This window comes from Thamnophis elegans, chromosome 14 (assembly GCF_009769535.1).
Source record: "Thamnophis elegans isolate rThaEle1 chromosome 14, rThaEle1.pri, whole genome shotgun sequence".
Taxonomy (NCBI): Eukaryota; Metazoa; Chordata; class Lepidosauria; order Squamata; family Colubridae; genus Thamnophis; species Thamnophis elegans.
The window spans coordinates 22,207,207-22,229,453 of record NC_045554.1 but is presented as its reverse complement, the minus strand read 5'-3'; the positions used below and the strand labels follow the sequence as shown (position 1 = coordinate 22,229,453).

Below are 22,247 nucleotides of genomic sequence, written 5' to 3'. Positions count from 1 at the left end.
TGTAGCAGCTTCTCCTCTGAGATATGTGCATGCTAATGTTAATTATGCATTTTAGAATTTAGAACAGGGCTTTCTAATCCTTTTTGCCATCATACCTCCCTTACCTCGCCTAAAAACACAAAATGAACACAAATGAACAATGAAAATGCAATGGAACTTTTAGGGAAAGTGGATTTAGAGCTGTAGAGCTAAAAAGATTCTTCACACCTTTCCAGGTTTTGTCTGCAGCTCTCCGAAGGAGATCATCCTTGCTATTTGGGAAACCTACTTTAGAGGAAAGGAAGTTTTTATTCATGATTTGTGTGTTCCAAGTAAACCACTGAACACAATGTTATCAGAAAACACAAGAAGTAAATATTTAAGCAAGAGGTTTTGTTTATTATTCTTTAAAAAAATGATATAGCAAACAATATTCTACAATTGGCTTGAGAAAGGCAATCACTATAATTTTTCAATAAAATGTCTTTAAGACGAAACCCATGTCTTATATTTTAGGTTGTGCAATGATGCTCACTCCCAATGGTGCACTGAAATTCCTGGTAAGTATTGCATTTCTGTATGGTACTTATATTGCCTACAGACATCTATATTCTTCTGCAACCCGTTTAGGATCTAGACTCTTGATCTTTGGAGTCAGAGAACCAAACAATGAGAGGTATTTGATTGTATTTATTTATATATTTAAATTATGTATATGGCCACCCATCTTAAACAGCTCTGAGCAGCTCAGAACAACAATAAAACCAGTGACTATAGAGAGAAAGAATCAGAGAAAAATTACCCTTAATCATTCTCTTAGGATGCCTCATAGGAAGCTCCATTATCTTCATTCCATTTTTTCCCATCCCACCCCACCCCAAAGCAGATCTTGATGTCTATGGAAATTCCCAATCATCCAGGTCATGGTTGTCCCAAAGGTGCTTTACCAAAAGGCAACTGGACTTTCTGGTTTTTTCCTTGCAAATGTTTCACCTCACATCTAAGAAGCTTCTTCAGAAGAAACCTCTTGGATGAGAAGCAAAACATTTTCAAGGAAAAAAACGAGAAAGTCCAGTTGCCTTTTGATAAAGCACCTTTGGGACAGGTCTTGATGGTCTCCTGAAAGGGTAGGGAGTGGAGACCTGCCCAATTGCTGGGCAGAGGGTATTGCAAAAGGTAGGGGCAGCCACAGAAAAAGCACACTTCCAAGGTTCCACTAATTGGCAGGATTTCAGGGAAGGGATCTGGAATGCGCCTACCCTTTCTGATCTAGTAAACAAGTGGATAATCTTAGTCCCACAAATAACCATGACCTCTGCCATTCAGGACTGTAAAGGTGTTAATCAGTGCCTTGATTTGAACCCAGAAGGAAACTAGGAGACAGTGCAGCTCACACAATAGAGATATAACATGGGCAAATCTATGAATACCCTGCTGTATTCTGGACCAGGTCCATAACATAGGTGGCTGAGCTAACAGTCACAAAGATTCTGTTGATGTCCTCAGGATCAACTGGCTCAAACTCCTTACAGATAACAGGGCTCAGATATGTCTCAGTCATTTGCAAAGGATCAGCCAGAGTCCTACTTCAAGCAAACAATTTAATTGATGAGACAGAAAGTGGAAGAATATTTTTAAACAGTTGTGTGTTTATGATTACTGTAAAACTTGGTCTTACTTCAAACAGTTGCTCAGATCTATTAGTATTAAATTAATTTGTTTTTCACCATCTCAAATTAATACTTTATTCTTATAGGAAATTGAATTAACTGAATTAAATAATTAAATTGAAATTGTTTTATTTAATTATTGTCCATGTTTTATTTTCTGCTTAATTTTTGATAAAAAAAAATTTTTAGAATACCTCTGGCCTGGTGATCAGCAAAGAAGAGGCCAGAATTTCAAACCATTTGGTCTGTGAGATGTCTGGAGATTCCATTGCAGCAACTGGTGAAAAATTTCTAAAACAATTAAGTCAGTGCCAGCACCTGACTCCAGATCAAATTAAAGCAATTCAACAAATGTTCAGCAATGGAAATACTTCATTTGGGTAGGACCAGTTTTTAATTTGGGGCAGTTTTCTGAAAAGAGATTATTTCTTACCTATTTTGGCTGGCCTTGGAATTAAGCCTCCTTTTCATGTGTGTATGTGAATGTAAATTACACAGTTGCCTTGTCAATGTGGTCCAAAGTTACAAAAGCTATATATTTGCAAACCAGAACCTCCAGTAGGTTCTTTCCTTCCTTCTTTGGTGTTCTTACTCACTTCTTGGCTTTTGTCTCTTTGACTAAGAGGCCTGGCCCTAAACTGTTTTAAGACCACACTTACACACAGTAGTGCTTGGATAATGTTTAAGTGTTTTGCCCAAGTCTTTGTTTGGCACTGCCTGGAAATGCCAGAAGTTGTCCTTGAACTCTAAATAGAACACCTGCTCTACACAAAATGATGAATCTTGAAGTTTTAGTATTTAGTATTTGTTTTTTTTTAAAAGATGATCAGGTGGCTGGGTGAACACATTCTTTTTGCTTTGTTGCTATTTTGCATTGTCCTACTAGGCAACATTTTTTTCAACTTTCAGTTGACTAAAAGCCCTTAGGTTTCATGGTGGCTTTCTATTCAAGGACACCCAGGCCTAACAGAGGCATCTTTTAAAAAATCTCAGCTAAGTTTGGCTGCCATAGAATGATGGAAACTGGAGATTTTCAAATGTAAACGGTGAAGCATATTGTAGTAAATGAAAGATAGTAAATGTTTCATTTAGTATCAAATCATCCTGCATAAATATCATGTACAACTATTCTTCTACAATATCTTAGTACTTAGTATTTTTTTTAAAGATTTTTATTAACAAATATGTAAAATACACACACACAAAATTTAGACGTACACCACATTTATACAATACAATACGAACAGGAACTTCCTGTTCTTTATAATAGCAATTATCAATCGATACCGCTCACCTTATATTATTTCCCCTTCTATTGTATTTCATTTGGATTTCACCATTCATAACCCTCTTATTTTACTCATAACTATTATTTTTTGAGTTTTATTATATTCCTTCATTGATTTTTGTTCTTTCTTCCATCCACCTATACCATTTATCCCATATCTGGTAGAATTCTGATTCTTCTTTTCCCTGGATTTCTTTAGTTAGTTTGTCCATTTCAGCACAGTCCATAACTTTTCTTATTATTTCATCTTCGCTTGGAATTAATTTGTTTTTCCATTTCTGGGCAAAGGCAATCCTTGCCGCCGTAATTATATATAGTATTAAAAACTGGATTTCTTTTTTGTATTTTGCAGACATTATTCCTAATAAAAAAACTTCAGGTTTCCATTCTATTTTAACCCCTCTTATTGCCTCCAGCCAATTTTTGATCATTTTCCCAAAAACTTTAGCCTCCTCACAGATCCACCAGAAATGGTAATATGTTCCGTGTATTGATTCACATTTCTAACATTTTGGGGAGGTATTTGTTAAGATTTTAGCTAACCTTGTTGGTGCCAGGTGCCATCTGTAAAACATTTTGTACTGGTTTTCCTTGTATGCAACTGATAGTGTCGTTTTTAAATGTATTCCTCAAAATTTTTCCCATTTGTCTAATTCAATATTATAGCCAAAGTTCTGTGCCCATTTTATCATTTGTTCTTTCACAATATCCTCTTCCATTTTATATTCCAGGAGGAATTTATATATTCTCCTTATCATCTTTCTATCTGAGCTTTGAATAATTTTATCCAATTCGTGTGGTTCTGTTTTAATGCCATATAATTTAGTATCTTTATTGTATTTAGTTTTGATTTGGAGGTAAGTTAGCCAGTCAACTTTCATGTTCTGATCTGCCAATTCTTCAATTGTTTTTAAATTTCCCTGTCTATCAATTAAGTCTCTGTATTTTAGGATTTTGTTCCAATCTGTAAAATTTGGGTGAGTCGTCCTTTCTGTTGATGATAGCCAATTTGGGATTTCCACATAGTAAATTTTTTTATTTTGAGCCATTTTTGCAATGACGCTCTTCTGATTAAATGACTTTGAAAGTAGTTCTGCGTTTTAGTTTTATCATCCCATAGGAATGTATGCCAGCCTGCTTAGTATTTTTAAACTCCTATAATAGAAATTCTATAAATAGAAACTCTCCTGAAAATGCCAGTCACCCTTGACTAGGTGAGATAAAAACCTTATGGTTTATTTTTATGCATCTTGCATAAAATAAAGGGGATCATTATGTAAAGCATCTTGAACTCAAAGAAGAAAGATTAAATATAAATCTAATAAATCTAATATAATAAAATATACGTTATTAATGCTAACTTGTTTAGAAATTCTTTTAAACTTCCCTTCAATCATGTCTGAGTCTTGGAAATTTCCTCGACAAGTCCCTACATTTTCTACATTAATTTGTTCAGAAGCAGTTTGCCATTGCAATCTTTAGAATCTGCAAGGAGAGAGTCACAAAAGCCAAGGCCCCAAATGAGCTAAGACTGGCAACTACCAGTAATGCCAAAAATAACTCCCCCAAATTTTTCTTTCACTATGTAAGGAACAAGAAGAAAGTCAAGGAAGCAATAGGTTCAGTAATGGAAGCATGCAAGAAGATGCACAGGGAGAAAGCAGAACTGCTTAATTTATTCTTTGCATCTGTTCTTATGCAAAAGGAAGAAATAGCCCAACCTATCAAAAGCAGCACCATGGGAGACAGAACAGGTACACAAGTCAAAATAGGCAAGGCTATGGTAAGAGAATACCTATCCACCACGGATGAGTGCAAGTCACCTGGACCAGATGGTTTGCATCCCAGGGCTCTGAAGGAGCCGACAGATGTAATCTTGGAGTCACTGAGTGTAAACTCAGAGCTCTACTTGTAGCACAGGGGAACTACCAGAGGACTGGAAAAGAGTTGATGTGGTACAAATCTTCAAAAAGGGAAAAATGGATCCAGGAAATTATAGGCCAATCAGACTGACATCAACTCAACATTGTGAAAAAGGTAATTAAGCAGAGGATTTGACAGCATCTAGAAATGAACAAGGTGATTATTAGGAACAAGCATGCTTGTTAAAATGTATTATGCCAAGCAACCGTTTTATACTTCTTTGATAAAGTGACTAAATTAGTAAACCAGGAAAATGATATAGATACTTGGCATTTGACAAAGTAGACTACAACTTACTTCTGTCAGAGTTCCAAATAGCATCCAAAGTTAAGTCAGAGTCCAAGGCAATGTATTGCTCAAAGTTCCAATTTATTAAGAGAGCCATGTTGGCACATCTGGGAATGCCCGAATCTGGAAGCTTCCTGGTTTTCCCCACCCAGTTGAAAGTTCAAGATCTTGCCCTCACACCCACAAGTCCATCACATGGTCCAATCTTCCGCTGCCATGCTGGCAGCTTCCACACATCCAGTTCCAGTTAAGTGCAGAGATACAGAGACAAACAATGATCTTGGCTTTCTAAAAAGAATTTTATTATGGCTACATATCATCTAACTCCGTATAATCCCCCCTTCCATTTTCCCACAATAGAAAATGCATAGTAAAATAATAGAAAGTGTGGCAGGCCTCAGATCCAAAACAAAAGATGGCTGCAGGGCTGACAGGTGGCCTCCCCTCAGAAGAAAAGTGTGTCCTGTAAAAAGAGTAATGTAGCATAACTAACCACATCCCCCTCCCCCTTGGGGGACTCTTTGGCTTATCGGGGAATTTATCATGGAATTGTTTTACTAACTTGTCAGCTTTTACATTCCAACTTTTCACCCATGTAGCTTCAGACAAAGGGTACCCCTTCCAATTGCACTAAATATTGCAAACAACCTCTATACAATCTAGAGTCTAATTTTTTTCCCCACTTTGTAGTGAGTTTCTCCTTGTATGGAGGAGTGGGTGGTTGGGTCTGCAGTCTTACATTAAACCCAATCACAGGTTTCAGCATGCCACAATGAAAGACTGGATGGATTTTCCCTAGAATTCTAGGCAGACTGAGTTGAACTGTAACTGGATTAATTATTTTTACTATTGGGAAGGAACCTAAAAGTTTTGGCCCTAACTTCTTGCTAGGCATTCTTAACCACATATATTTGGTAGACAATAAAACTTTATCCCCCACACGGAAGGGGGGTTGGAGCGACCGGTGCTTGTCAGCTTGTTTCTTGTATTCTTCTACCACTTCTGCCAGAGCCCTTTTTGTATTCTTCCACCCCTTTTTTAGAGTGTCCATCCATTCAGTCAGAGACATGGAGGAGGAAGGGGCCTCTCTGAGCAGTTCAGGCATGGGAACAAATTCCATGCTGCTGGTAACTTGAAAAGGAGTTAATTCAGTGCTGCTATGGACAGCATTGTTATACGTTACTTTGGCGAATAGTAGCAGGTTGCCTTGTTGGTAATCTACATAACAACAGATGTATTGTTCGACCATTGTGTTCATGAGTTCCGCTGCTCCATTTGAATGAAAGATCAAGCTAAGTCCTTGCGTGAACCCAATGGACCTCAGGAACTCCCTCCAGAACTTGTTGGTGAATTGAACTCCAGGGTCAGAGATATTTCTCCTGGATACACCGTGTAGGCAGTAAATGTGTTTGACAAACAGCTTCGCTAACTTCTTAGCAGACGGTGATCCTGAGCAAGTGATGAAATGAGCTTGCTTGGAAAATAAGTCAACGACTGTCCAAATTACTTTATTCCCGCTGCTGTCTGAGAGCTCTACAGTGAAATTCATTGTGATCTCTTCCCATGGTTGGCTGGGGCTGGTCACCTATTGCAATAATCCAGGGGGCTTGCCAGGTTTCATTGTTGCACATATGGAACAGATTTTCACATAGTCTTCCATTTCTGTTTTCATCCTAGGCCACCAAAATTGATGTCTAGCAAGGTGGAGCATTTTTAGGAATCCAAAGTGACCACCTAGTTTTGTGTCGTGGCTTTGCTATAGTACTTCCAGCCTCAGGCTTGCGGGAATGTACATTGGATCCTTTCCAGGCTAAGCCATCTCTCATTGTCAGGATGCTTTTCTTGTCATTGAACCAGAGGTCATTTGGCCACACCAATTTCATTGCAGCAGTCAGCTTGTCCTGGCTGGGAGTAGATGGTCTCCTGGTCTGGCCTTGGGTGGTGACTTGAGCTGCCGTTTGTTTGGGATAAATTATGGCGTGAATTACCTCCTCCCTCTAACTGTCATATTGCAGTTTCCTAGATAAGGCATCCACCAGCAAGTTCTTCCCAGCAGGGATGTGCTTCAGTTCGAACTTAAATCTCTTGAAGTATTGTACCCAGTTGACTTGCTTTGGAGACAGCTTCCTGGGGCTTTTTAAGGCTTCAAGATTTTTATGATGAGTCCAGACCTCAAATGGCACTTCCTCACCCCCTCTAGTAAATGTCTCCAGATCAGTAGTGCCCAATGGACCGCATAGGCTTCTTTCTCCCAAATGGTCCACCTCCTTTCAGGGGCGGTGAGTTTTTTGGAGACATAAGCGCATGGCAAGAGTTCACCCTCTTTGTCTCTGGCATCTTCCTGGATTATGAATTGCTGTTCTGGGTCGGGGTGTGGCAGAATGGGCTCTTGGGCAAAGAGCTGTTTTAATTTCTCAAATGCTTTTAGACAGTCCATTGTCAACTCAATAGGCTGATTTGGCTTCAGCTTTGTCAGTGATGGGCCTGTTTTTAACAGTTCAGTCAGGGCAGAGTGACTTCTGCAAAAGCCAAGATGAATTGCCAATAGATGTTAGCAAAACCCAGAAAACTTTGTAGCTGTTTACGGGGGGGGGGGGGGGGCTAGCTGTCTAGCACAGCTTTCACTTTCCCTGGGTTCATCTCTATCCCCTCACTGGAAATACGATACCCGAGGTAATCCAAAGAGGTTTTGTGGAATTCACACTTTGATAGTTCCGGATAGAGGTAGGCGAGAAGTTTTTCTAGGACTTACTGCACCAACTTTACATGTTATTCTAAGGCCTCCATAAAGATGAGAATATCATCAAGGTATATGAGCACCCCCTTCTAAAGGTACTCATGCAGCACCTCATTGATGAATTGCATGAAGACTGCAAGAGCCCCTTGTAAGCCAAACGGCATGACTTTGAACTGGAAACTACCAAGGAGACAGATGAATGCCGTCTTCCATTCATCCTCCTCCCGGATTTGTATGTGGTAATACGCCTCTCTCAATTCCAGGTTGGTGAACACCTTGCCTTTGGCTAGGTGATTCAACATGCCCTTCATGAGGGGTAGGGGGTATGTGTTTTCTACGCAAACGGTGTTAATCCCCCGGAAGTCAATGCACAATCACACACACACACCTGCATCTTTCTTCTCTTTAAAGAGAATGGGGCAGCTACTTTAGACTTGGCTGATTGGCTAAAGCCCCACTCCAAATTGGCATTGATGTATTTCCTTAATTCTGCCATTTCTTTAGGGGTCATGGAAAACATCTTAGGCTTTGGTAGGTTTGCCTCTGGCACTAACTCTACAACACAATCGGTAGGTCAATGAGGTATAGTTGCAGTCTTCCTCACTAAAAAACCCTTCCAAGTCCTGGTATTCTTTTGGGATTTGCTGGATGCCTGGTGGTTTAGCTTCTGCTGCCAGGATGGCAGGCTCTAGACTGTCTGCCTTGGGGGACCCGATGGTCACTGGGTGGCTATCTGGCCTCACTGGGGATAGCGGGCCGATGCCTATGGTTAACTTTCGGTAGGCACTTTATGGTGGGTGCCCATTTGTCCAGCCATGCAAGCCCCAAAATGATCGATTCATTCATTTTTGGCACTATGATGAATCTGAGGAGTTCATGGTGGCGCTCTATCTGCAACATCACGAACTCAATGATTACCTTGGCCGGGGTTCCTCTGATTAACATCAAATCAACTTGCTCAAAATTGATGGGCTAAGGGTCTTGTGCGTATGCCCAGCTGTTCTACAATGGACATGCTAATTAGGCACTGAGTGCAGCCCATATCAACAAATTCCCCTTCTACCCCCGTCTTGGGCACTCTAAGTTTAGCTTTGATGGCAAAGGGGCGGATGGCTGCACTTACCATCGGGTCATCTTCGCAGTTGTTTTCCTCCTATGAGCCTGGAGAGTTTCACCATCTGGCAGTGTCTCCGTCTTCTCAAGCTGTGGAGAGGTTCCTTCCATTTGGTGGCCAAGGCAACTCTTTTTGGGTGGTTTTTGTGGGGCCCTCTTTGTTCCATTGGCAGGTTTCCACTGCTTGGGTTCACTGCTGTGGCAGTGGGGCAGGGCCAAGCATTCTGATGCTCTGTGCCAATGTTCACCCCACCAATAGCACTTTATTGCTCCTGCCGATTTTGGGGGTATTGTTTGCTTTGTTTGGGTTTGGTGGCCCAGAGGTCTTCAGGTAGGCTTTTCAACCATAAGCTTTCGATGGGGGTGAAGTTCGTGGTCCAGAATAACTGTGATAGTGTACCAATTCTGGGTATACTCCGGCACTGTAATGCTGCATGCTTTCTCAATTCAGGATCTAGGGCATCTTTGAGCATGTGCACAAGGAATGGTTCTGGACAGCCCCATAGCTTTCCAGCTGCTCTTCTAAACTCCCAAACTAATTCCTTCATGGGACAGACAGTCTGCCACAACCCTTGAATTTGCTCTTCTGCTTCCACATGTTGGGTCACATTATTGAATCGGATCTGCATCAGTTGAATAAATCCGTCAGTGTCTTCTAATTCAGGAGCTGCCTCATCATGCAGCTCTGCTACCCATTCGGAAGCCTCCCCCTCGTTGATCCCCTCTGTTATGGCCTAAACCAGCTCTTGGTTGGAAGGGTATTGATCTCCAAATTGATCAATTGATCAATGTGTGCTCAGACTCAATTTAGAAAGTAGGCTAACTTTCCAGGGGTCCCATCAAATGTCACCCAAAATTAGGGAGACACGGGAGCCGGTGGGGCTGGCGCCTGGATTTGTGTGGGCACTTGAGGTTCCTCCCCCCCTTGCAGCACTAGTCCTGGCAGCTGCTGTCGGGTAGGAATCTGCTGGGGCATTGCGGCTTGGGACTGCCCCTGTGGTTGCGGTTGGACCGGAACCGCTTGAGGCATCACTACATGGGGTTGAAATACCCCAAACGTTTGCATCGGTGCCATCTGCTGAAGGGAGGCTGGCGTCTACTGGTACTGCACCCATCCATGGTCTGGGAAGAAAGCCCACCCCATTAGGGCTTGACTCATTGGCTACAACCCAAACACCAATGGCTAGTTAGGGGTCAGATCCCCCCAAATGCTTTGCTGCTGGTTGGGTTGACTACCTCCAACAGCAACTCCTTAGGGGAAGTGAATCCCACAGCTTCATCTTTCAGAGTTATGTCATCTACTGCTCCCTCCATGGGCTTTGTGGGCTTCTTCTCTTCCTCCATCTTCCCTGAGTCTTTACACCACCCAGTTTCGGGTTGGTGCTGGGGCTCAGGACCCCAGACAGTGCCCCAAAATTCAAGGTAGCTGATGAAGTATTTTAATACTTGTGCTAGATTCAGGTTAATGTCAGCTTTCCAAATAGCATCCAAAATTAAATCAGAGTCCAAGGCAATGTATTGCCCAGAGTTACAATTTATTTTTATTTTTTTAAAATTTTATTTCCATTCCATTCTATACAATCACATGTTTACTGTGCATAACCGGGGCATATAACATTGAATAATAAACACAGCCCTCACTTATATAGAAAGTGCCCTCTACAATACAAACCCAATATACCTCCTTGACCCACCATACACCCTCTTTCAACCCCCTCCAACTTTCATTCTTCCTTCTCACATACCCCTCTACACCTACTTCCCCTCCCCCTCTATCTAACCCTAACCCTATCACTCCCTCTCTTAATCCATTGGAATTGGAATTGGAATTGGAAAAGTTTATTTATAGGCCGCCCTTTTCCCTGGGGGGGACTCAGGGCGGCTTACAACTCGTAGGGAAAGGGGATACAAACAATGACACATAAGCACAATACATAATTAAAAAGAACACAACATTCATACCATTCGGGTGGGGATGGATTACAATCTTTAGCCCCAGGCCTGACGGGATAGCCAGATTTTAAGGGCTGCGCGGAAGGTCTGGAGGGTGGTGAGGGTACGAATCTCCATGGGGAGATCGTTCCAAAGGGTCGGAGCTACTACCGAGAAGGCTCTCCTCCGTGTGGTTGCCAGTCGACACTGACTGGCAGATGGAATCCGGAGGAGGCCTAATCTATATGATCTAATTGGTCGCGAGGAGGTAATTGGCAGGAGGCGGTCTCTCAAGTATCCAGATCCACTACCATGAAGGGCTTTATGGGTGGCAAGTAGCACCTTGAAGCGCACCCGGAGATCGACAGGTAGCCAGCGCAGCTCGTGGAGGATAGGTGTTATGTGGGTGAACCGAGGTGCACCCGCAATCGCTCGCGCGGCCGCATTCTGGACTAGCTGAAGTCGCCGGATGCTCTTCAAGGGCAGCCCCATGTAGAGCATGTTGCAGTATTCCAGCCTAGAGGTCACAAGGGCACGAGTGACTGTTGTGAGGGCCTCCCGGTTCAGGTAGGGTCGCAACTGGTGCACCAGGCGAACCTGGGCAAATGCCCCCCTGGTCACAGCTGACAAATGGTGGTCAAAGGTCAGCTGTGGGTCCAGGAGGACTCCCAAGTTGCGAACCCTGTCTGAGGGGTGTAATGTTTGACCCCCCCCAGCCTGAGAGATGGAACACTTGCCAAATTAGTGGGAGGGAAACACAACAGCCACTCGGTCTTATCCGGGTTGAGCACAAGCTTGTTAGCCCTCATCCAGTCCCTAACAGCTTCAAGGCCCCGGTTCATCACGTCCACCGCTTCATTGAGTTGGCACGGGGCGGACAGATACAACTGGGTATCGTCCGCATATTGATAGTATCTTATCCCGTGCCGCCGAATGATCTAGCCCAGCGGTTTCATGTAGATGTTAAATAGTAGGGGGGATAAGACCGAACCCTGCGGCACCCCATATGTTAGGGGCCTAGGGGTCAATCTCTGCCCTCCAACTAACACCGACTGCGACCTGTCCGAGAGGTAAGAGGAGAACCACTGCAAAACAGTGCCTCCCACCCCCACCTCCCGCAGTTGTCGCAGACGGATACCATGGTCCCTCCCTTCCTTCTCCTCCTCCTCTCTCTCACCCTCTCTACCCTCCTTCTTCTTTCACTCAGCTCCTCCCTTCGGTATACTTCTATTGCCTTCCAATATATTCGGTTTGTTCTGTTTTAACACTAACATTAAAAAGCCACAGTATACAAGTGGAATCATGTACTTTAAAATTTAACACATATTGTATTTCCCCCCTCCCCCCCTCCCCCCAAAACCCCCCCTCCCTTCCCTCCCCCTGACTTCCCAGAGCCCGTACACGGTATAGCATTTTAACAATCACAGTCTAAAATATCTCAACATTGAGCTCAGCTTCTTACTGTTACCCAAATTTTAAACAGTTTAAGTTATTACTAATGTTAAACATAAACTATCTGGAGTTTCTTAGTCCCATAATGAGCAGTTTACATTGTTCGTATACATTAAACTCAGCTTCTCACCATTACACAAATTTAAACAGTTTGCTTTGTTCTGTCTATTTCCAAACCCATTAATTTTGTTCCCTTTGTGCCTCCTTCCTCTATAACAAAATTTAGATACATTTCGAATTTTTCTTTTGATTTCCTCTTCCAACTCTTTTTTTTTGCCTTTATTTGTATCCCTATATATATATATATATACACACACACACCTTCACACACATATATATGTATGTATGTATGTATATATATATATATATATATATATATATATATATATATATATATATATATATATATATACGTACATATATATATACATATATATTTTTATATTCATTAATACTCCTCTCATATATGTTTTTCTTGGGTCTCCTAGAAATTCCCTAAATATGCCCTTATTCATATTCTGAACATGATATTCAGATAGCAATTTTTACAATCATTAATATACTTTTCATATCATAATAGCTTCCATTCGACCTCCAAGATCTTCTTACCTACACTACCCTTCCCAATTCCATCCAAACTGGGCTATGATCCAAAAGAACCCCCACCACAATCTCCATCCTCTTCGCCCCAGAAAATAAATCATCAGTAATTTATATAAAAGTTCATAATTATCCATCAAGTCAATATCTTTTCTTCAGTGTACAACTATGTCATTTTTCTTTTGCATGACAGAAGTCACAAAGTATTGACCATGTAATCAATGGCCAATAACTATTAAAGTTGTTGCAGTCTGCCTTATTTCCCCATTCGTCTGGTAGTCGTACCGCTAGGTCCTTGTTCTCTGATCCCTTGCCCTACCGGGAAGGAAAGATGATGCTTTCTATCTTGTGGTTGTATAATTTGTTGTTTATCTTGTCCTTCTCGTTGTCTTTCTCCGGATCCAGATGATTCAGAATGTCCCATCTTCAGGGTCTTATGATAGAAATCTCGGGCTTCCCATACAGAGTTGAGACGATATTTTTGCTCACCAAGTGTAATTATAATACCAAATGGCACATCCCATCTATACTGTATCTGACGGTTTCTGAGTTCTTCCACTAGAAAGGCGTAATCTCTCCTGGCTCTTAACATTTGGGGTGGTATTTCTTTGAAGACAATCAAATCCTGTCCGCCAATTTGTAGCTTGGTATTATAAGACTTTTGTAGTATCCTATTTCTAGACTCTCTTGTAGCAAAATATATGATTACATCTCGAGGGAGCTGTCTCTGTTTTGCCATCCAAGAATTATGGCGGTAAATTTTTTCAATCTGCCAATCAAAGTTGATTCCCGGTCTTCCCACCAGACGACTGAAGGCCTCTGAGAAAATCTGTTTCAGGTTCTCCTGTTCCCTTTCACGCAGTCCCCTGATTCTTAATGCAAGCTCCATCTTTTTATAATTTATCATAACGATTTGTTTTTCTGTATTTTCAATCTTTTGTTGCATCACTTCAATTTTGGATGTCAAGTTGGTATTGGCTTCCTCCAGAAGCTCTAGCTTATCTTCCATTCCAGCTTTTTCAACTTTTTGTTGCATCACTTCGATTTTGGATGTCAAGTTGGTATTGGCTTCCTCCAGAAGCTCTAACTTATCTTCCATTCCAGCTTTTTCAACTTTTTGTTGCATCACTTCGATTTTGGATGTCAAGTTGGTATTGGCTTCCTCCAGAAGCTCTAGCTTATCTTCCATTCCAGCTTTTTCAACTTTTTGTTGCATCACTTCAATTTTGGATGTCAAGTTGGTATTGGCTTCCTCCAGAAGCTCTAGCTTATCTTCCATTCCAGCAACATACTCTGTCAATACAGTTACAAGTCCTATCATGTCTTCCTTTGTATTAGCAATCTTAGTGTCAAACTTGTCACAAAAGTCTGTAATAAGTTGCTTTATCTCCTCTCTGAATTCTCTAAGTGTCTCAAAAAGAAATTCTTTCGTTAGCAAATCTCCAGTAGGGGGCGTAGAAGGTAAAGGCTGCGACTTCATGCCAAATGCATGAGGTGTATTGCTAAAAGGACGTCTCCCCGACTTTGATTTTGGTGCCATTATTTCAAACAATTAGTCAAGAATTACTCGAACTCTGCTGGCCCGTTATGTAACTTGCGAGAGAAGAAAGTGTTGAGTCCCCCCTTTATTTATTCATAGAGGTTTTTCAAAAGATTTCAAAAAAGAGCGTTGTAACAAAGCATGTCTCAAAAAATTAGCATTGTAGTGTAACAGTTCTTATTCATCTGTGTTTAAAATATCTCTATATTGACAAGGAGGCTTAACAGCTTTTAAGAGTTGATAAAAGAAAGAAAAAGAAATTCTTGGTAGATCTTCAAGGAAACAGTGTTAATTAGTCGGAGAATGCTATCAGGCAATACCTTTGATCTTTCTCTCTGTCGGCTGTGCCAGGAAGCTAAAAATATACAAATGCGAAAGCTACAAGATCGCCATCTTAGAACCAATTACACAAAGGGATTTTTTTATCACATTGAAACTGGGATTTTTGGTAGGGAAAAAAAAAGTTCTCAAGTTCGGTCTCTGCCTGTATTAATTTCAATAACATAGTTACAAAAATTGTCCAAGGGGGGGGGGGGGTTCTTGCCTTGTGCTGTAAAAAAAACAGCTGAGATTTCCTGGCCGGAGTAAATGACTCAGCCTTGGCTGGCTCTCCCCCTCCGTTCGCAGCCCCCCCCAAAAAAACTGCGAACTTCAAAGAAGACTCTTACCGACTGAATCGCTCTCTGCTTTTTTCTTGCCTGAAAAAAGAGATATCTAGTAGATATTAAATAGATAACGAACCAGGAATCTGGGGGCAGCTCCGTTAAGCTGCCGACGACGGCAAGTCCCTCCCCGGAAGCCTGTCCCCAGAGTTACAATTTATTAAGAGAGCCATGTCGGTACATCTGGGAAAATCCAAATCTGAAAGATTCCCAGTTTTCCCCACCCAGTTGAAAGTTTAAGATCTTGCCCCCACACCCACAAGTCCATCACATGGTGGCAGCTTCCACACATCCAGTTCCAGTCAGGTGCAGAGGTGCAGAGACAAAGGATGACCTTGGCTTTCTAGAAAGAATTTTGTTATGGCTACATATCATCTAACTCCATATAATCCCCCCTCCCATTTTCCCACAATAGAAAATGCCTAGTAGAATAATAGAAAGTATGGCAGGCCTCAGATCCAAAAGAAAAGATTGCTGCAGGCCTGACAACTTCTAGCTAAGAAAGAAAACTATGGGATAGAGTATAGTATCACTGGATGGATTCATAATTGGCTGATCAACTCCATTCCCTAGCCACATCTACATGGAGGAAAGCATGGTTCTCTCTTGGGCCCAGTAATCTTCAACATCTAAAAATTATCTAGATGAGGAGATAGAAAGGGATTCATCAAATTTGCAAATGACATGAAGCTGGGAGAAATTGCTAACATTTTTGAAAGATAGGCTCAAGATTCAGAAGGATTTTGACAGACTTTAGCATTGGGTCCTGTCTAACAGGATGCAGTTCAGCAGTGAGTATTCTATGTTTGATTGCCTCCTACCTAAGACTGAGAGAAAGTGACTGGTCCAAAGTCACCCAGCTGACTTTGGGCTCAAGGCAGTACTAGAACTCCCACACTCCAGTTTCTAGCTTGATACGTCACTACTGTTATACACCAAACTGGCTTTTGTTTTGGTATTGCACAAATTCAGCCTGCTTAGTCAGAATATGATTCAATATCCTTGGCAAGCCCAATCTGGGTGCATTTCATAATCTTGTTAGATATGCTTGAGGAATACTACCGAATGAACTTGCTGTTACAGTCAGAAGTGGCTTGTTGACATCATTTTTCTCCTAGGCCCCCTTCTACATGGACACCTTCTGTTTTGGATCAACTGAGTCAACTGATTCCAAACCTGGATCCCAGTATTCTGCAAAGTATCCCTAAGGTACATTAGAAAAAAACCAAACAGAAAAAAGATTGCTTTTCCACCAGGAGAAAGGAAGTCAAAAAACCCAAATGAGCTTGGAGGTAGAATCAATATGTTTCAGATATCCATGACTGAGCTACAAAGCTGCTCATCTTTTGAATCTGAATCATTTCCAATTGCACCATTTTCAATAGAAATCTGTGAATGTCAACTTCAAGGCAGTCTTTTGTCACAGGCTAGAAACTGGTAAACTAGCAATCTCAGAATTAATGGTATTAAAATTAGAATTAAAATTATTTTAATTAATTTAAATTTTAATTAAAAATTTAAACTCTGCAACATAGGGGACCAAACAAGTTCCTGACCAATCTAACTGACAATTTTGTTATTCAAAAGGAAGAGGACTGAAGTAGGACAGCTATATTGGGCCTAAGACTTACTAACAGAAAAGAAATGATAGAGGGGATTGAAGTTGCAGGAACTTTGGGGGAGAATGACCATGTCACATTTGAATTCAATATACTGCAGACACAAGCAACAAACCATAATCAAACTAGCGTCTTACCCTTTAAAAGATCAGATTTTGAGAAACTTAGAGATAGCTTGGGAAGGATTCCATGAGTGAAAATCCTAAAGGGAAAAACAACTCAAGAGGCTTGGAAAACTCTGAAAATTATGATTATAAAAGCTCAGTCCAGCACAATACCACTGAAAAAGAAAAGTAAGAAATCCAAGAAGAAACCCACATGGTTGCACAAAGAACTCTCTCTCATTTGTCTGAAATGGCATAGGACCCATTTCTGCTTAAGTTTAGAGTTGGACTAGATGATCTCCAAGATCCATTCCAGTTCTGAAAAAAGATTTCTCCAAATGTTCATCAGTAATTGCTGTAAGATGTCAAGTCTCCTGTAGTTTTTTTGTCAACCTGTAATTTCTCCTGGCTGCCTTTAACAGAAAAAAACAAAGTAAAAATAATCTTCATATTAATGATAAACTGTCAAAACATTCCATCCAGTTAAGTTCTAAAGTTAAGCTAGAAATCTGTAGATCATGGGCTAAAGAAAAAAAAAGGAATCATATTGTTCTGTATCCAATTGTAATCCTATATTAAGTGAAGCAAAATTTTCAGATCCATAAATTGTGAACAACTTGGATTTTGATGCAGCTAATTCTCTATTTTAGGACATAGAAATACCAGTTGTTGAAATGCAGGTACCTTGGCTGATGGAAAATGCACCGCTTCCTTTATTCCAGGAATTCAATTCCAAATGTCACCCAAGGCGCACTTGACAATGGGAGCAAAATCCTGTCTCTGTTTATCAAAATTAGTATGGGATTTCTCAAACCATGCACTTTCCATCATCTGGTGTTCTTCTTTCTTTCTGCAGAATGTTTTAATGCCTTGGTTACAAAATCTCCATTCTGATCTGTCAAAAAATCAGGTGGGACGTATTAGGGAAAGCCTTAAATCCTCCAGGACAAAGCGAGAGACTGGTATGTAAAACGTGGAGTTGCTTCCTAATAGGGTGCCAGAACTGGTTCTCATACAGCAACAGCAGATTGTGGGCAGAAGGTAGAAGGCATCTGGGAGGGGCAGATGAGATGAAAAAACAAGACGGCAGCCGTGGCTGTGTGCTTGAAGCCACACTCTTTTCCTGTGAAGGGTGGGGCTTCAGTCATGTGGTCCTGACATTTTTAACTTTCCTGTGAATCCCCCTGAAATGCACTCATTTTCATAGTGTGAGGAATTCTTTTTGATTTATTTGTTTGTTTGTTTTGAATAGTATGGTGGCCTACAGATGGAGCTCTCACCTTGCAATTAGTAGGCTGTAAGTTCGATCCTAGGTAGTGACAGATATTTCTCTCTCTGGGCACAAAGAGAAATCTGCTGCAAACTCCGCATAGGCATCAGGAAGGGCATCCAACCAGTAAACATTCAGTTGCCGCGACTCCATCCCGATAGAAGGAATTGTAGGTGTTAAAAGAAAAAAAAATATTTATTTGTTTGTATCCTGCCTGTAAATGCTCAGCTCCATCCAGTCACCCAGACTCTACCCTGAATTAAGGATTGCAGGGTTGTAAAAAGGAAGTTTTTAAATTGTATCCCGCCGTTATTATTTTTACAAATAACTCAGGATGGTAAACATATCCAGCACAGCTTCCTCCTCCTATTTTCCCCACAAGTCTGTGAGGTGGGTTGGGTGAGGGAGAGGGACTGACCCAAAATAACCCAACTGTTTTTTTTTTCATGCTGAGGCAAGACTTGAACTCACAATCCCTGGCTTTCTAGCCTGATGCCTTAAAAACTAGATTATGGTTTCATGGACAGACTGTACACACTCCTCCATCTGAACTCCAGAACAGCATATTGCAATATGTTGGGTGAGAGAAATGGTGTGTGGGGTAACTTTCAAAATTAAATAAGGCTTCCAGTTTTTTTCAGCATACCTCACTCCAGATTCAAAATGAATGGAATCCTACGGGATCGGGCGGCATATAAATGCTATTAAACTTCTAAACTTCTAAAATGGACTTCTCAGTTCATCCTATTAGCATTCTTCCTTTACAACTCCATTTTTGGGAAGATTTCTAATTTGGGTTTTCTTTTCTACTGATTCTTTTTTAATAAATATAAATGATAAATAGAAACATTTGCCAAGATGTTTAGAAAAACATGCAGGTTTTCCTACTTCTAGTCACACAATCTGGAGAGACCTAAACATTCTGTAACCGTGGTTAACTCGTGAGTTTTCTCTTAGCAGAGTGCCCAAAGGATAAAGTCATCTCGGAGGAGATACTAAACGAGGAGATTGATGAACTTGTATCTTATTCTCCTATGGATTTGAAATTGTGCTTGACTAAGGAAATCCTAGTGTACAATCTTAGTGTGTTTTCAGAAAACGCTTTCACAGATGAGCAACTGCAAGCAGTCAAGGAAAAACTGGATGAGGTAATAAACATGTCATTTTTTTAAAAACAATAGTACAGTTAACTATTTATTCTTCATCTATTTATTGTTAAGATTTAAAAACTTAAACAATGTGACTCAAAGAAAAAAATATATAAGTTAAAAAATCCATATATAAATACAAAATATAAATGTAAAATGGTGACTCATACAACCAGAAGGGTCCAATTGGTCCCTCATGAAGCCAGATCTCCAAGGTTTTCCTAAAAGAAGTAGAGTTGGACCTGCCATATATGGGGAGTAGTTTAAAGAAAAGGTCCGATAAGATGACAACATTTAAAAGAAGGAAAATCGGGGGGGGGGGGTTGGGGGGTGGGGGGGAGGGTGGGGGGGAGGGAAGTAAATATTTGTAAAAGTTTGTTTTTCAAAATTCTCATTAAAAAAGATTTACCTCAGTCTCCAGGGCAAAAGGGCTGTGTTAATACCCATTAGTGACTACTCCCACACCACCTTCGAGACATGCAGTTCAGGTAAGACCAACCAACACTCTCTCTCTCAGAGCCAGCTCTGCCTCTCATTCCTGCAACCCCTGATGATTGCCAGAAGACCTATGGTGCTTAGCGGGTCAGAAAAATGTCGATAGCAATCACAAATGTGATTGAAATCCCAACCTTTTTATATATGTCACAACACATTCTAAAAGGACCAGGGCTTCCACTAAGCAGTTACCAAATTTTATGCCCATCCCATAAATATCCTGAAGACTACTAGAAATCCTTCTGCAGAAATTTCTTCATGAGGCCACACCAGAATCAGCTCCTGGATAAATGTGTGCATCAAAGAGGTGATACCAATTATTACATAATTATTTGTTCCTTGCAGATATTTCCTAAAGGATATCCTCCTGCTGTAATCAGTAACCTTGGACTCATTGAAAACCTAATAGATGAAAAGAACATCAAGGAATGGACTATCAATTCAACAATCACAGTTCGTGCTTTATTGAATTCTGTGTCCAGTGATAAGCTGGTAATTATGAAGATAATATGGGACTTTTAATATAAACATTATCACGCACCCAGTATATCTGGGTCTTTTTCTTCTTTACTTCTAAACCTAGTGCTTATAAACAACCGTCATTTTCTTTAAAGAGAAACAGATTATAAGTTCCTGGCCATTTTTCTCTCCTTGTTTACATACATTGTGAGTGTGCCAGTGCTGGGTTCCTACCGGTTCGGACCGGTTCAGCTGAACCAGTAGTGGTTTGGTGGCCTGGGTGGCTGGAATTGGCAGCGACCCAGGCCTGCCGTGCTCCTGAGATGGTTCACTTGCTTGTTTTTTATTACATTGCGCAAGTGCACACGAGCGAACTGGCAGTAGCGGCTGCCAGAGCCCACCCCGGAGTGTGCTATATTCTTGTTATTTTACTTTAAGTGTCCTAGAATTTTCTAGGCAATGGACTGTCCTTCTTTTATTGTGCTGAGTTTCAGAGGCAAAGGATTCCAGGCATTGCAATTCATAGAAGTGTAGGTTAGAAAGAATCACAAGGTTCATCATGGAGGATATTGGACTGATCTTTGTGATTGCTATATGATTATAATACCCAAAACTCAGCAAGCACACACACACACGTACATGCACACATACACACACACACACACACACAGACACACACACACACTCTTGCTATTTCAACCTACTTGTGCAGTTGAAAAGAGCAATCCATCCAGATGTATGAGGCCAACTTGCCACTTTTCAGGTCTGTTGGGACTGTAATTTCCAGCATTCTGGTGTATCCCCAAATTCTAGAAGTGGCTGTTTTAGTACATTTGGAATACATTTAACTTGGGAAAACTAAAGCAACATAAGATTGTAGGTGGCTTGCTTCCAACTCTGGAATTATTTGTTTTAGAGAATTGCAGTTATTCAGCGTTACACTGAATCAGGAGCACAAACTGATAGTGATTTTCTGGATGTGCTTGGGCCATACGTCTGTCTCCTGAATGAGGGCCAGCTCAGCATGATAACTGAAAGGATGATTAAGTGAGTGAATTCTTTCAACATCTATTTATATATCTATTTCTTTGTATCATACCTTTATTAGGTGGGTTGGAAGGGGTGAGGTGAGGTGTCTTGAGAGAAAGTGACTAGTCCAATGTCACCCAGTTGGCTGTAAAGCACTGTGGAGATTATATATATATATATATATATATATATATATATATATATATATATATATATATATATATATATATATATATATATATATATATATATATATATATAAATAAATAAAAACAAACAAACAAACACAAATATAACAAAGGCAACAGTAAAAATATTGGGTTTCTGTCGTGATGGACTCTTGTGACGAGCCGAATGACAGATGATGGAAGCAGTTAGCTTCCTCCCATAATTGGGGCTTACCAGGGGTTGTAAAAATCTAATATATATATATATATATATATATATATATATATATATATATATATATATATATATATATATATATATATATATATATATATATATACATACATACATACACACACACACACACACATACATACATACATACATACACGTGTTATTGCTATATCTTATTGATGTGGCCACAGGTATATGGATGAAGAAGAGCCCATCCCAAAGAAAATCAAAAATAAGCTGAATATCTGATGTTGCTCCTTTCAGCTAGTTCTTCCGGTCAGCAGCTTAGGTGTTACTAAAAGCACTATTTTTTAAAATCTTGTGGAGAAGTGAAATTGAGGCAAGATCCCTTCCTTTTTCTTACCTTGCCTTTTCTTGGCAGGATGGCCACTCTTCTTGACCCATCCAATTGCTCCTCAGCCATCAAGGATCATCTCTATCCAAAAGCCAAGCGGGCTTTTTCAGATCGTCACTATGAATACAGTGAATATTATAACCGGATCAAGCCATTTCTGGGTAAGCAGAAATATTGATAGA

General features: G+C 40.6%; 1 protein-coding gene across 1 annotated transcript in view; it reads left to right on the top strand.

Moving 5' to 3' along the window:
- The window catches only part of MSLN (mesothelin), a 44,400-nt gene that overhangs the window by 2,237 nt on the left and 19,916 nt on the right, over positions 1-22,247 (top strand). The window contains exons 3-10 of the mRNA XM_032230907.1: positions 496-539; positions 1,839-2,029; positions 16,303-16,393; positions 17,764-17,869; positions 19,138-19,325; positions 20,166-20,312; positions 21,196-21,326; positions 22,093-22,226. Coding sequence (XP_032086798.1) covers positions 496-539; positions 1,839-2,029; positions 16,303-16,393; positions 17,764-17,869; positions 19,138-19,325; positions 20,166-20,312; positions 21,196-21,326; positions 22,093-22,226 — 1,032 coding nt within the window. The remainder of the gene's footprint in view (positions 1-495; positions 540-1,838; positions 2,030-16,302; positions 16,394-17,763; positions 17,870-19,137; positions 19,326-20,165; positions 20,313-21,195; positions 21,327-22,092; positions 22,227-22,247) is intronic.